We start from the raw sequence: 14,793 nt of genomic DNA, 5'->3' as shown, positions 1-14,793 counted from the left end.
CCATGCCCCTTTATCCAGAATCTGTTGGTAAATGGGGGCTTTAGCTGAAGGATTGGAGGGAAATGTGTCTTCATGCATCTTTTCCTCATATGCAAGGATTTGAGTAGACCACTTCTTGACATCCCAGACTTTCATCTTAAATTAACCTGCACTTTTTAAAGTCATAAAGGTGGTGGTTATCCATCCTCAGACGGTCCTCAGTATTAGGGCTTTATTTTCTCATCTAAATCAGCAGCATGTTCTTTCTTCACTCATTCAGTGACTGAAATAACCATTTATTTAGCACAGCTGGCAGACTGGTCAGCCTTTGGGCACATGTGTAATTCATGAATACGTTGCTTTGAGCAGAGATGATGAGATGTTCGTGCTTGTGTATACATATTCATGTGTCTATATATACTTATATTTGAAATACTGTTTTTGTACCTATAGATCCTGGGCTCTGCAGAGGTCTCCACCCAATCTCATTGTACATGTTACAATGACAATAGAGAATTCAGTTCAGTTCTAATAGGCTGCCAGAGTCATGTGGTCTCTCCATCCTAATACATCTCACACAGTCCCTTGTACACTTTTCTGACATTAAACAGTTTCTTCACGTCCACATTGTGAAACCTGTTTTCTTTTTACAGTTCATTTGGATTATAGACACAACAACAAGTGCAACGTGCTTCACTTTATTAACAGCCCACTGACTTCATGTACTTTAAAGAAGGTTAATGCCTCTAGTGACAGCTATGGCAGGAAATGGATTCAAGTTAGGAGCATTCAGCGAAGTAGTCAGAGCCGTGTTTATCTCTGCACTCCCTCTGGAAGATGAGCTTGATCCTGCAAATAAGTGGAAGAAAGTGTTTTACTAAAGTTAAAGCTAATTCAACTTAATTTCATGCATTTAAAAGGCAGATGAAAAGCACAACATCCACCTTAACAGATGGAGACTTAACTTACATTCTTTTTAACTCCTCCTGATACGGCTTCCCAGAAGGATTTTCACTGTGGAAATATGAAAATGATATGAAATATCAGAATATGTGGGCTAACTCAACAGCTTGGGGGGACACAACCTGTGGTAAACACAACTGTGACAGTTCATATTTAATGTGATGTACTGTATGTGAAGAATGATTGGAATGATGAAAGTTAATATGTGTTCATATTAAACCTGACGTTATGATGTGGATGTACCAGCAAAGAGGGACCTTTGAGTGAGCTTAGGAGGCTGCACGTAGTTGAAATGAACAATATTTGCAAATGTATCGATGGAAGAGAACATGTCATTTTAAGAACCTAGAAAATTAGAACCAAATTCAATATTCACAGCAGAACATTTAAGTACATCTGAGTTTTAAAGAATAATTTCCATCTCAGCTCCGTTAAGTTAGTGAATGAGTTCAAATGTCACATTTAACAACAGTATGATCGACAACTGAGCAAAATCCTCTGAGGTCAACTTAATTCATGTACAGCTGCTTTGGACAAGTCAAAGCTTCCTGACGTGACGTAAAGTCCATCACGTAAAGACAAAGTGAACTTACAGAAGACTGACGATGAGCTTCAGCAGGCAGCTGATGTCGTCACTTATGTCGTCATCAACGAAACCTGCAAACAAAAAAAGTTGGTGATGATGCAAGTTGAAAACCAGATTAAATGGCTGCTGGTCATCAGGACCATAGATGTGAGTTTGCGGGGGCTGAGTCCGCCTCCTGGTAGCGACTGACTAAATTCCCAACACTGACATTTAAAATGAACAAGTCTCCAGTGTTTTGTTGAACCTTGCTGGACCTTCCCCAGTAATGACAGTTGTTCTTGTCATTGCTGGTATGGCACCTAATTATGACACATATCAATAATGGTCACATTCTGAAGGTTCAGTTTGCCCCTGGTGAAACACAATATCCACTGATCATGGCCATTTAATGGGGTGATAACATTCACTGGCCATTTACACCCGTAGACTTGGTATGTGGCTGTTTGGAGGAGAGAAAACATGGACTGCAAAAGCAGTGTCCAGTCTGCACACATCTTTACAGCTGACACAAGGGCAACAACATGGAATTGTAAAGGAACACAGGCTGAAACTCACTGCTGCAGTCTGTCTCACAGATGTTGGGTGAAGAAATTGTGCCGTTCGTGCAGGCCACGCCATCGCTGAGCTGGAAAATGCCAAAGTACGTCCAGAACTTGTCGTCATCATGTGGAGACCGGCGGTCCCGTACTGGTGGTCTGGTATTTGGCTGCTGGGTGTGGCCCACTATGGACCAAGTGGATTGTGTTGGCCGGCTGGAGGTTGTTGTGAATCGGTTGAATTCTGCGGGCAAGGTGATGGGTCGTATGGGCTGGGTTGATGTTGTGGTCCATGTGGATGTTGTGGGCCGGGTGGATGTTGTGGGCCGGGTGGATGTTGTGGGCCGGGTGGATTCTGTGGGCCGGGTGGATGTTGTGGTCCGGGTGGATGTTGTGGGCCGGGTGGATTCTGTGGGCCGGGTGGATTCTGTGGGCCGGGTGGATGTTGTGGGCCGGGTGGATGTTGTGGGCCGGGTGGATTCTGTGGGCCGGGTGGATGTTGTGGGCCGGGTGGCTGTTGTGGACTCGGGTGGAGGAAGGCCACTGATGCTGCGTCCCTCCCGATTGTGGCCATTCTGCTGAGGGCTGTTATGGTTTTCCTTCCTGGGGATCGGCTTCTTCACCACGCTGGTGCTAAAACCTGATGCCAGGTTTGCGTAACAGACAACTGAAGATGGAGAGAAAAGTGAAAGGTGACAAATCATGTCCAAATGTCATTGTTTGATCTACACATCACAAATAACCATCCCCAGAGGATGATCCCTGATGATTGTTTTTGACCCTCTTTTCTCTAAGGTCCCCAGGAGTCTAAAACTCAAATTTACACACTAGAAAAATGAAAATCTGAGCCTCAGGTTGCAACATATAAAACCCAGCAGTACTTACGCTTGGCCACGAAGTTCTCTCCACTCATTCCTTTCTCCTTTGCCATCTGTGACAGGCCATCAACTGCCTTCATCAGCTGCTCACTCAGTTCACATTTTGAAAACACTAGGCCCTCAGCCAGACTGCAGCCCAGCACCAGCAGCAGAAAGACAACAACAGGCTTCATCTTGACTCCAACTGTTGATCTGACTCTGAACACATACGTGATGGGGTATCTATATACTCTCCTCAGCACCTCAGCATCTTTTGTTCAGCGTGAACAAAGGCCACTCCCTTGGTTCCTAGAAGCCTCTCGAAATACATTATGCTGTGAGCCATGTTCTACTTAGCTCTGGGGTTTTTGAACCCACTAGGAGACAAGGGAGGACAAATGATCCGTTTACCTGAAAACATCTTTTCAAATATACAGGTTACACCCTGGTCCCATTGAAAGGACATAGCCAGAGGAAAGGGAAAGTCTGAAGAAGTTAACTAGATCGATTCCTTAGCCATGCTCACGCTTCTTTTAACACCAGAACAACATTTTGGTATATATTATTTCTAAGTTTGGGTTGAGCACAAGAACCTTCAAACAAAACAAGGAAAGACAACTGTGAGACTAAAAGAGAAAAGGTGAAATGGTTTATCTCCTCATATCTCCCACAGCCGTCTATAATTTCAGAGGGCTGGGTGTGAGCACTGGTAGTGTGAGCGCAGTGTGTTAATATAATGCTGGGCACTGCTATCATGTTAAAGCCAACAAAAGAAAGACCAAGAGCATCAAAGCGCTGACGTGCCCAGAGCATGTTTCATTTGGAACCCCCTCCCATCTCAGGGTCCAAACAAAGTTAGAGGACAGATTTTCCTGGGGAAAGAAGAGGGAGATGCAGTGGGAGAGTTCGTTTACCTGAAACACCCTTCTTTTGTTACTGTGCAGAGAAACCCAACACTAAGTTATTATGTGGCAGCACACAAACACATTTCAAGTACACAAATAGAAGGAAAGCCTGAATTCTTGGCCCTGGCCCCTGGCGGTCCACTATGTCAGTACAACGCTGTTGTGAGTGATCAGGTTTATCTTGTCATGAGTTTTGGTTGGACGTCTGTGAAAATGGTCACCACATCTCAGCCTAACACGAGTCCCTGTGTGCTGGTGTCGTCAGGCCTTGGTCTTTGGCTGTGGAAGAAGAAAGGGAGAGGTGGAGGAGAAAAACCAGAAGAAACTCCCCTGAATGCATGAAAACAGAAATACCACAATGATCCACTGAGCTGAGCAGCCAATCAGAGTGCTTTCTCTCTCTCACTGAAGGATCCACGGCTGATCCAACAGATTGAGTTGGCTGACAGGTGCAGATGTGTGATACACTCCGCAAAGACTACGCCGACACACTCCCCTGACGGTCCAACAGGGGCCGATGGCCGACTGTTGAACACCACTGCCATCAAAACACCAAACGAGTGAACGTCTTTCAGAAGAATTCATCCCTCCAGTATAATCAGTGCCAAGAAGCATTTCTGCCATTGTCAAATTCAGGACCCAGTCCAGAATTTTAGAGCTCTACACCAGCTGATCCAACCTTATTCTCTGTTTCTTGCTCCAAGCTAAGAAACTGAAGCAGACTATATTTTTGATGCTGCTGTGATTTCTAAACTATGACCCTTTGGGCGTAAACTCTCTCTGGACTTTAAGAGGCAGCAGAGCAACTGATTTTTGTTTTCTTCTTTTTTTATATAGACGAAAACAGGATGAACTGAGACGTTCAAACATGAACCCAAACACCCCAGTGCCGTGAGACGGTTCCTCTACACAGCATTTTTGTAAGACTACACCAAATTCCACAAGTGACAAAGCTGCAGATCCAGTTTGACGTGAGTGTCAAATCTCAGACACATTCTCCTGGTTGGTAGAAAACATTACCGGTGAAGCAGATAGCATTTCCACTTCCTGATGCATGTCAGGTTTTGTCAGCTCTGAAGCGTCTGATTGGTGCAGTGCCCAGTCCACTTCTCCAATCACTTGAAGTCACGTCTGCTGCTACTTAGCTACCTGTACACACCTGAGCTGTCAATCGGCTCACCTGACTGTTCAGTATTGTAAAGACTTCCTACCTTTTATAACATGAAGGTCAGGTGTAGGTCAGGTTCTATATCTAGGTTCAGTACTGCACTCAGTGCCTGGCATTAATTACTCTGTGTACTGTTAAGAATTACCTGCCATAGTTCAGGGGACTCCTCCTCCTGTTCCCAAGCTACTCTGGCTTTGTTGTTTGGTGCCTTTTCATGTTTCTCTAGAGTTTGGGGGCCAACAGTAACTGAGCCCTTTGCTGACGTTAATAACAAGGAGCTTGTCTGAGGTTACAGGTTACATGGGAGTATGCTCATACTGATGACTGCAAGTAGTTATTTAATTCAACTTGTCTCAAGTGTGGTTGTACTTCTGTTGTAGTTACAGAAAGGAGAACAGATTTCCATTGTCTTACAGCTGTTTCACCGTAGTCTTGTTTTTCCAGGTACTGGAACCGGATCAGTTAGAGCAGGCATGACAAGTGGGACTATTTTATTTGTGTGCATTTGCCAAATAAAACAATTGTTGTATCTGATTTCATTCTTTAAAAGAGTATCTGAGCCTGGATCTTTAGACCAGTAGCTGTCTCAGTATGTCACAACATTTAGTGTGTGGTGATCCAACCCTCCTCCTTGGGATTTGTTTTTGTGTAAATGCTGCTGCATTTAATGCTCAAAATACAAGATGTCATAAATACAGGAATACACGTCCATGTGACTCACTAATGAGACCCTCAGTGTGCACCACAGTATTGACTGTATTATATTGTTAACTCCCAGAGACTGTATGCTCCATGTCATCCTGGAAGCTGACTGGAATCACATGTTGCAGCCATGCTCATGGTACAGACTTACTTTTTTATTTATTTAACCCGGAAGTCTCAGTGCAGCATCCCTGCAAATATATGTCACACCCTGAGAACACACCAAATATCTGTTTGGGTGCACTGTTGTGAAATTGAGTGCAAATATTCATAGATAGACAGACACATACTTTATTCATAGACACTTTATTCATAGACACTTTATTCATAGACACTTTATTCATAGATACTTTATTCATAGACACTTTATTCATAGACACTTTATTCATAGACACTTTATTCATAGACACTTTATTCATAGACACTTTATTCATAGACACTTTATTCATAGACACTTTATTCATAGACACTTTATTCATAGACACTTTATTCATAGATACTTTATTCATAGACACTTTATTCATAGACACTTTATTCATAGACACTTTATTCATAGACACTTTATTCATAGATACTTTATTCATAGACACTTTATTCATAGACACTTTATTCATAGACACTTTATTCACCCCCCATGGGGGAAATTCAGAGACATTCATGGTCCCCAAAACATTAAAGCTTCCAGTCAGTAGCTGGTTTCACCTTTTCACTTATCTAATCTTATCTATCTCAGCATCTGCTGGTCTGCAGAGCTCGGTGTACATGTGACACCAATGGTTTCCATTGATGCAATAACTAAACTCTTCCCTGCCTTGATATGAAACACCATTTGACATTTTTCAATGTCTGAACAGCTAATTGGATGGACTGCCATGAAACCTCTTGGCACCTGTCAGTGCCTTCATGTTTTATCTGGCACCATAATCAGGTCAGAATTTCAATTAGTCCAGTACTTTAACTGCTAATTTCCAGTTTAACATGCTGATGTTTGAAACTTTATCTCTATTACTGAACATCCACCTGTTTTAATGAAGTGTTACTGCTAATGTGCTAAAGTAAGATAGGGAACGTGTTAAACATTAGCATGTTGACCTGAAGGTTCCCTAAGTTTCCTGTACTGGATATGAGGGAACAACTAAATGTAAAGGCAGGGATGGTGGGTGGAAAAAATCAAGCTTTGGTTAGTCAGTGCTGTGAAAACATGTTCTGACACTAATCACAGAAAGATCATGTAACATAAAAGAAACAAGAATTATTTTCGTCGTCAAGACATAATGACTGATGAAGGTAGCAACAGTCACAGTGGAGGTAGAGGAAATCCTGAAAATGTCTTCTGGCAGCTGCTCATTTACATTCACTGAAGAAGTTCCGTGTGCGGAGACACACGAGAGAAGCCTCCTTCAAGATGAACCTGTGAGATGAGAAAGAAGGTTTAAATGATTATTACCTCACCACTCTGCTGTTTTATCACGTCACTGGTTCAACTGTTTATTTGACATCCTGTGCCTGCACTTATATTGTGTCTATTAGTAGTTTCCATCCATCATCTATACCCCCTTAGTCCTAACTAGGGTCCCAGGGACCTGCTGGAGCCTATCCCAGCTCTCTCTGGGTGAAAGGCAGGGGTCCACCCTGGACAGGTCCCCAGTCCATCACAGGGCCACATAGAGACAAACAACCTCACACACTCACACTCACTCCTATGGGCAATTTAGAGTCACCAATCAACCTGACATACATGTTTTTGGACTGTGGGAGGAAACCAGAGTACCTGGTTTTATTTAGACTACATATTTCTGTGGTAAGGACAGAATCTGGAACAGAAGCTCATAGCAAACTCACACCTGAGCTTTAAAGCAACTACTGAAAATACAACATAAATAAATACATGAAAACCTCCTGCAGTTATTTGCCTTCAGAGCCTTTTAAGTCAGTTTTCTCACCTGGTGAATGTGTTTCACATTTAAAAAGTAGCTTTGGACTGAATTCCCATTTAACTTACTTCCAGTAATCAGTCTTCACCAAGCAAGCAATGTCATCCAGTATGTTGTCGTCGGTGAAGGCTTCAATAGAAAAAAGGAACAGTTATGAACATGCTAGTTATCAAACTTTAATAATAGTTAGTGATTGCTGTGTTCTCTCACCACTGCAGGCTGTTCCACACTTATTCCTGGACCAGCGATAACCTGAGTCACAGAAGTAGCCGTCTGACAGCTGGAAAAGCCCATAAAGGCCCAGGGACCAGGGCTTCTTCTGCTTACGTTTTCCACGGCCCTCACGACTACTGTCTCCATCCTCCATCCTATTGTTGTCCTGCTCCAGCTCTTCCTCATCAAACTCGTTCTCTTCCTTGTCCAGCTGTTCTTTCAGGCTATCCTTCTCTCTCGAGTCAGACTTCCCATTGAAGTAGCGGGACTGCCGCTTTCGTCTGGCAGGAACAAATGCTTCAGTTGGTACAGTGGTTGTTTCAGTGGTTGTTGTTTCAGAGGGTGGTTCAGTGGTTGTTGTTTCAGTGGTTGTTTCAATGGTTGTTTCAGTGGTTGTTGTTTCAGTGGTTGTTTCAGTGGTTGTTGTTTCAATGGTTGGTTCTGTGGTTGTTGTTTCAGAGGTTGGTTCTGTGGTTGTTGTTTCAGTGGTTGTTTCAGTGGTTGTTGTTTCAATGGTTGGTTCTGTGGTTGTTGTTTCAATGGTTGGTTCTGTGGTTGTTTCAATGGTTGTTTCAGTGGTTGTTGTTTCAGTGGTTGGTTCTGTGGTTGTTGTTTCAATAGTTGGTTCTGTGGTTGTTGTTTCAATGGTTGGTTCTGTGGTTGTTGTTTCAGTGGTTGTTTCAATGGTTGTTTCAGTGGTTGTTGTTTCAGAGGTTGGTTCTGTGGTTGTTGTTTCAATGGTTGGTTCTGTGGTTGTTGTTTCAATGGTTGGTTCTGTGGTTGTTTCAATGGTTGTTTCAGTGGTTGTTGTTTCAGAGGTTGGTTCTGTGGTTGTTGTTTCAATGGTTGGTTCTGTGGTTGTTGTTTCAGAGGTTGGTTCTGTAGTTGTTGTTTCAGTGGTTGTTTCAATGGTTGTTTCAGTGGTTGTTGTTTCAGTGGTTGGTTCTGTGGTTGTTGTTTCAATGGTTGGTTCTGTGGTTGTTGTTTCAGTGGTTGGTTCTGTGGTTGTTGTTTCAGAGGTTTGTTCTGTGGTTGTTGTTTCAGGGGTTGTTTCAGTGGTTGTTTCGGTGGTTGTTGTTTCAGTGGTTGTTTCGGTGGTTGTTGGTACAGTGGTTGTTTCAGGGGTTGTTGTTTCAGTGGTTGTTTCGGTGGTTGTTTCAGTGGTTGTTGTTTCAGTGGTTGTTTCGGTGGTTGTTTCAGTGGTTGTTGGTACAGTGGTTGTTTCAGTGGTTGTTGGTACAGTGGTTGTTTCAGTGGTTGTTGTTTCAGTGGTTGTTTCGGTGGTTGTTTCAGTGGTTGTTGTTTCAGTGGTTGTTTCAGTGGTTGTTGGTTCAGTGGTTGTTTCGGTGGTTGTTGTTTCAGTGGTTGTTTCAGTGGTTGTTGTTTCAGTGGTTGTTTCGGTGGTTGTTTCAGTGGTTGTTGTTTCAGTGGTTGTTTCAGTGGTTGTTGGTACAGTGGTTGTTTCAGTGGTTGTTTCGGTGGTTGTTTCAGGGGTTGTTGTTTCAGTGGTTGTTTCGGTGGTTGTTGGTACAGTGGTTGTTTCAGTGGTTGTTTCGGTGGTTGTTGGTACAGTGGTTGTTTCAGTGGTTGTTTCGGTGGTTGTTGGTACAGTAGTCGTTGATACTGTTGTTGGCCTGACTGTTGTAGTTCTGCGTGTGCCGTACACTCTGACCAGGTCAGTGTTCAGGCTGGACCTCATATTGAACTCACAGATAACTGCAGTCACGACAAGAGGAAGCAACCAAGGAGAAAGAAGACAACAAAGGTGATAGTCGATAAGTGAAAAATTCTTCCTTTAACATCCACATGTACATTTACGGTACCAGTCAAACGTTTGGACACACTTTCTCATTCACTTCAATGGTAGAGTGTGACCAAGTGTTTGACTGGTAGTGTATGTATCTGCTTTTCTATTGTTGATGGTTTCTAAAGAAGTAGAGGTTTGACTTCTGATTCATAGAGAAATTTTAACCTCACCTATTGCCAGGATGTTGTCCTTGAACCTTTGAAGAGATCTAGGCAGCGTGAGCGCCTTCGCGAGCTGTTCTCTCAGCTCACATTTGGAGACGATCCGGCTCTCGGACAGGCTGGGCACCAGAACGGCCACAGCCAGCACCACTAGCAGCCCCAGCTTCATATCAGCTTCTTCTGTGGGGAAATGGGTCAAATAAAACATAAAGGGTTCATACATGGAGCAATAAATCTGTGTTGTTATGAAAAAGCTTCAACTCATCAGTGTTAATTTGTCACCACCTCCATTCTGTTACAGCACCACTAGTCAAATATCACTTTATAGTGTTGATGTATGAAGACGTTTAAAGATTTTTAACTTGTATAGTCTTTGTCTTTTAATGTAAAACATGTTAGTACAATTTCTGTCATTCATTATCTGTTTTTAAAGTAGCCTCGACACTGTATCTGCTAGTGTGTCTGTATTTTGTGTATAAATAGGCTAATACTTGAAGACATCATGTATTTTTTGTTAAATGAGTCAGATTATTTGACTTGACTCCCTCAGTGATGTCAAGCCATGTCAAATCAGCTGTTATTGGACTGTAGCATCATCACTCATCATCTTTTCTAACAAAACGTATGAATCAAACATGTTTAGGGAGCAAATGGACTTGATGCCAAAATGTCTTATTAATTCTACTTGTTAACATTAATTTTCACTGTGGCAAGTGAGAAATTAAATGTCAGTTATCACAGACACTGGTTATACAATGTAACAGAACCGTTTCTGATCATACGGAGATAAAAAAGATCAATAAAAGAATAAGCAAAGTAAGAGCAGAGAGCTTTCTTACCACTGTGCTGTCGACTTCTCTTCTGTGTCTGTTGCCTGGAGGAGGTTTGCTGATTTGTGTATCTGCAAACGAAAAAGCTTGAATTTATAGAGCTGGGCTTTTACCCCTTATTGTGCAACGAACCATATATGGTAACGTCACTGAGATAAGCTGTTGACCAACCAGTTTTCTGGCCATGGTTTCCTTGATGGAAGAGGCAAAACCCAAGGCACAGCGCCCACATATGATTTATGTGGTCATCGTCAAACAATGGCTCTGCTGTTTTAAAACTCCACAATGTCATCAAAGTTACACAACAGCTCATTTTTAGAGTTCACCGTGTCTCATATCACATATCAGGGACAGTACAATATACCAGGCGCTACTCAGTTGTGTCTCTGGGTCAGGTCCATGTTCTGTACATAAATATGTGTAGTATAAACTGTGTATTACTCAGTATTTATAATTTTAACAGACGCGACACACACTCAATGTTTAAGTAAAGTTCCTGCTAAAAAAGTACTCCACAATAGGTAGAAGTACAACTTCAAATTCCTTACTTAGGTTTATGCAGAAGTACTTCACTAAGAAAAAGATTTCTCTGAACGTCAGACTCAATTGGATTTTGTGTAGAGAAAGTATTTTCTAAAAAATGTTGAATTTGACGCTGTTCACAAAACAAAGTGGAAGTCTAGTGAAAACACCTTCTTATAAAGATCATTTCTGCAAATGTTCAGGCCTTGTTAAGTTTAATTAATGCACAATGAAGACTGACTCATCTGGGACAATAAAGTTAAAGTTGAAATGAAAAAATGTACTAAGAGAAAAGTTTATATTAAAGCACTTAATGCTGCCAGGGGCTTAATCTGCAAAACTGTATCATCATTTATTAGTTTGTTCTATTCCCTGTTATGAAGCTGCATCTGCAGATGAACTAAGGCTGTTGGATGAATGTGCTGGACTAGAAATGACTATTGCACCTGCAGCTCATCACTAGAGCCAGAAGCTGTTTAGCTACGACGCTGCACAAAGAAGCAACCAGCTTCCTTCGCAACCCAACCTGACAGCTGAGCTGATTTCTTGACCCTTTGGTTGATCGGTTTCTCTGCTGCCTGTGCTGCCTTCAGGGCACCGCTCTTGACCTTCTTTTATCGTTGTCTCCTTGTTTTTCTAGTCACTTAAATTCAGTGTGAATACAATGTTAGGGCATAAAAGTTATTTGTTTGGCCTCAATTGAAACCCTCCGGGTGGATTCACACACGTTATGCTGGATTGTTACTATGCTGAATAAAACAGATTTCAACTTTTATTGTAATCCCATACGAACAACCTGTTCCCAAACAAAATGATTTGTTATGAAAATGTGCAGACTGGCAGAGATGGAGTGACGCCAATCGTTGCCCAACACTGAGTCAGATGGCACAAAAGCTCAAGACAAACTAGTTTGTCGGGTTGTTTTAGCTGTGTCAATTGACAAACTCATGAAAGTACACCGTACTTCTCTTCTTCCAGTCAGTCTGATGCATGAAGGTCATTGTCAGGCTTCAGACAAACCTGCTCAGTGGGCAGTCGCTGAAAGAAACAAATGATCACATTCTCCAGAGGGGTGGATCAGACCGAGCGTTTCATAATGTAATAATGAAGAACAGACAGAGAATTAAGACATTAAGTCTATTAATAGACATGTTTACTTATTGTTTACCTGCTTATGAATCTCCTTTCACTGAGGTTGACATCTAATTGCCTTGTTAAAATGATCCACGTAGCTACTTAATTACACAGCAGAGGAGCCTTCTGGACTTGTTTTGGTCCTCTAATGAAGTAAATCCTGCTTGTTTTTTACTTAACATGTATTTTATATTATACTTACTACCATGTACTACTTGTACTTCAACTATCGATGCTCGTGCTGAACTGGACTGCATGTTAGAGAGGAATCCAGATGTATGTAAGAACCACATCTATATATTTCTTTATAATTCAGACCAGCTGTTTGCTCCCAGCAGGCGTCAGTAAAGGTTCTAGGTATGAAACAACAAGGAGCCATGACTGTTGTTTCTCTGCTTCCCGTCATCTCATCTAACAGGATTCAATTAGTTTAGATTCAATTAGAGGCTGGACACATACCTGTGTGATGACACCTGAGGACGGACAGGAGGTGTGTCCAAACTTTGTCATTTCCCAGCAGGTTTTTTTTTTTTTTTTTTTTTTTTCACAGCAGGTTTTTAGATTTGCTTTAAAACCTGAACTTCGTTTCAACAACAGGGTCAGAGAGATCAGACAAAAGGCAGCTGGAGCTGAAAACACACTTTCAACAGGATAAAAACAAAAATACAATATTTATTTTTGTGATGTGTTTTCAGCTCTTCCCTATAGTTGTTCTGTAAATTTACCACTTTAACTGAAATACACTTTTTTTTGTCACATTGGTTTTCACTTTTTGTTTTTCAAACACGTAAACTCCTCTTAAATTTCTTTTTTAATCAAACTCGCAACAATTGATTTTCTCTACATTCCAGGAAAAGGTTCTGTGTATTTGTTCAATATGTATTTCCTCATACTTTTACCCCATACTATGTGATACTTGGAACGGTAAGGAAACACAACAGGTATATTCAATTCAACATTATATTCAATATTATAAAATTCCTCACATTAGGTCCTTTTCCACTGCATCCAAAAAATTCACTTCAAAATAAAGTTATGTACAAATCAAAAATAAATGAGGCCTTGAAGGAAAAGCCTGTTTAAGACCCCAGCACTGATAAGATGCACTGAGATAACTGGAGCTGGTTTCATGCATCATGACACTTCCCCTAAACCCTAAACCCTAAACCTTAATCCTTGCCCTCTTATATCCTAGTGTATTGGGAACAAGGTGGCGTACGGTGTATTACAGGGTGTATTACAGGGTGTATTACAGGGTGTTTAACAGGGTGTTTTTCACAGTGTGTTCCAGGGGATCTGGGTCGAGTTGATGTTTATCTGAGAGAAATATGTCAAATCTGTGTTTACATATTTGTTCTGTTAGCGTCACTGTGTAAACATACCGGTCAGACAGCATTTGTCTTCAGGCAGGCAGCTTTAATCAGTCACTGTGGAGCATGTGTGATGAATCAGTACCTGTATATATGTCTGTCTGTGTTTCATCCTCTATTCTTTGTACCTATACTAACTTAATACGCGTGTTAGTATAGCTACTATAACTATCCTAGTATCTTTGTACGTAGCTACTACTACATCTGTTCATTTCAGTTGACATTGTGCTTTTTCACATGAACACAAATCAACTCAAACGTGGTGGAGTTTTACTTGAGACACAGAGGAACAGTCCACTGCTCCACTGAGTCCAGCTCAGAGCTTTATGTGTCCAAAATTATTATTAATGTCCTGTGACTGGAGAAAACGGCAGAAAATGACAAAGGACGTCATAGTCCCAAAAGCTCCCAAGCTGAAAAATCCTGCAACACCCAGGATGCATTGGTGCATCCCAGTGTCCCGTCCGTTGTAGTTTGTTTAATGCCGACTTCCTGTTGAGGAGAGACGAGCTGTAATGGATGAGCATTAGACTTTCTGCTGATCATTGAGGAAGTTTTCAGTCCTCATGGTGTCCAGGTTGGAGTTTGTTCCACAGAGCTCTGCTCACAGGTCACACAGGGGTCAGAGGTCACACAGAGGAAAGGTCACACAGGAGGCTGGATGGGAACAGGATAACGTCTCCCTTTAATCTACAGTCTACAGTTACAGTTACATACATTTAACTTTCATTTATTACACATTTTTATTAGAAGATGTCAAACACATCCAGAGCAGACAAAGTCCAGTGGGACTAATTTTCACCTCCACAAACACTAAGGTTTCTCACACTGACGGGGTAGAATTAATGGACGTTTACAGTCTGAGCAGCTTTGTCTCATTTCTGGGGAAATCACCTTCTTTGTCACATTTGTCACCAGAGATCCTCCAAACAGCACGACACTGCAGTTCTTCAGTAACAGGAAAAGCTTCTGGGAAAACCCGTAGCTCGTGATGCTTTCATGCATAAGTCAAATCTTTATGTCAGAGTGTCAAGATGAAATGTTCACTTGTTGTTGTGTAAGTCATTGTTTGTTCTGGAGCGTGTTACATTTGCAGTGATGTATGCAAACTTCTATTTTCCTGGAA

The 14,793-nt window shown here is 41.7% G+C and overlaps 1 protein-coding gene across 1 annotated transcript; it reads right to left on the bottom strand.

Annotated features, from left to right (window-relative positions):
• Positions 1-739: 739 nt before the first annotated feature.
• On the bottom strand, positions 740-10,695 carry LOC113128042 (uncharacterized). Its single transcript, XM_026303085.1, has 10 exons — positions 10,651-10,695; positions 9,821-9,991; positions 9,297-9,559; positions 7,841-8,117; positions 7,699-7,759; positions 2,950-3,140; positions 2,084-2,731; positions 1,536-1,599; positions 949-993; positions 740-828 (listed from the first exon to the last, which is right to left on the bottom strand). The coding sequence occupies exons 2-10, from the start codon at positions 9,978-9,980 to the stop codon at positions 759-761; spliced, it is 1,779 nt and encodes a 592-aa protein (XP_026158870.1). The 5' UTR covers positions 9,981-9,991; positions 10,651-10,695; the 3' UTR covers positions 740-758.
• Positions 10,696-14,793: the final 4,098 nt, after the last annotated feature.

The sequence above is a fragment of the Mastacembelus armatus genome, chromosome 1 (assembly GCF_900324485.2).
Source record: "Mastacembelus armatus chromosome 1, fMasArm1.2, whole genome shotgun sequence".
Lineage (NCBI taxonomy): Eukaryota > Metazoa > Chordata > Actinopteri > Synbranchiformes > Mastacembelidae > Mastacembelus > Mastacembelus armatus.
This window is presented reverse-complemented; position numbering and strand designations above follow the sequence as displayed.

Bases quoted from the DNA above. Each gene is read 5' to 3' on its own strand.
- LOC113128042 (XM_026303085.1), bottom strand. From the start codon at position 9,980: ATGAAGCTGGGGCTGCTAGTGGTGCTGGCTGTGGCCGTTCTGGTGCCC. The intron at 8,118-9,296 runs GTACCAACAACC...GCCAGACGAAAG, and splicing joins CAACCACTGAAACAACCACT to CGGCAGTCCCGCTACTTCAA. The intron at 3,141-7,698 runs GTAAGTTAAATG...GTATGTGTTCAG, and splicing joins GTGAAGACTGATTACTGGAA to AGTCAGATCAACAGTTGGAG.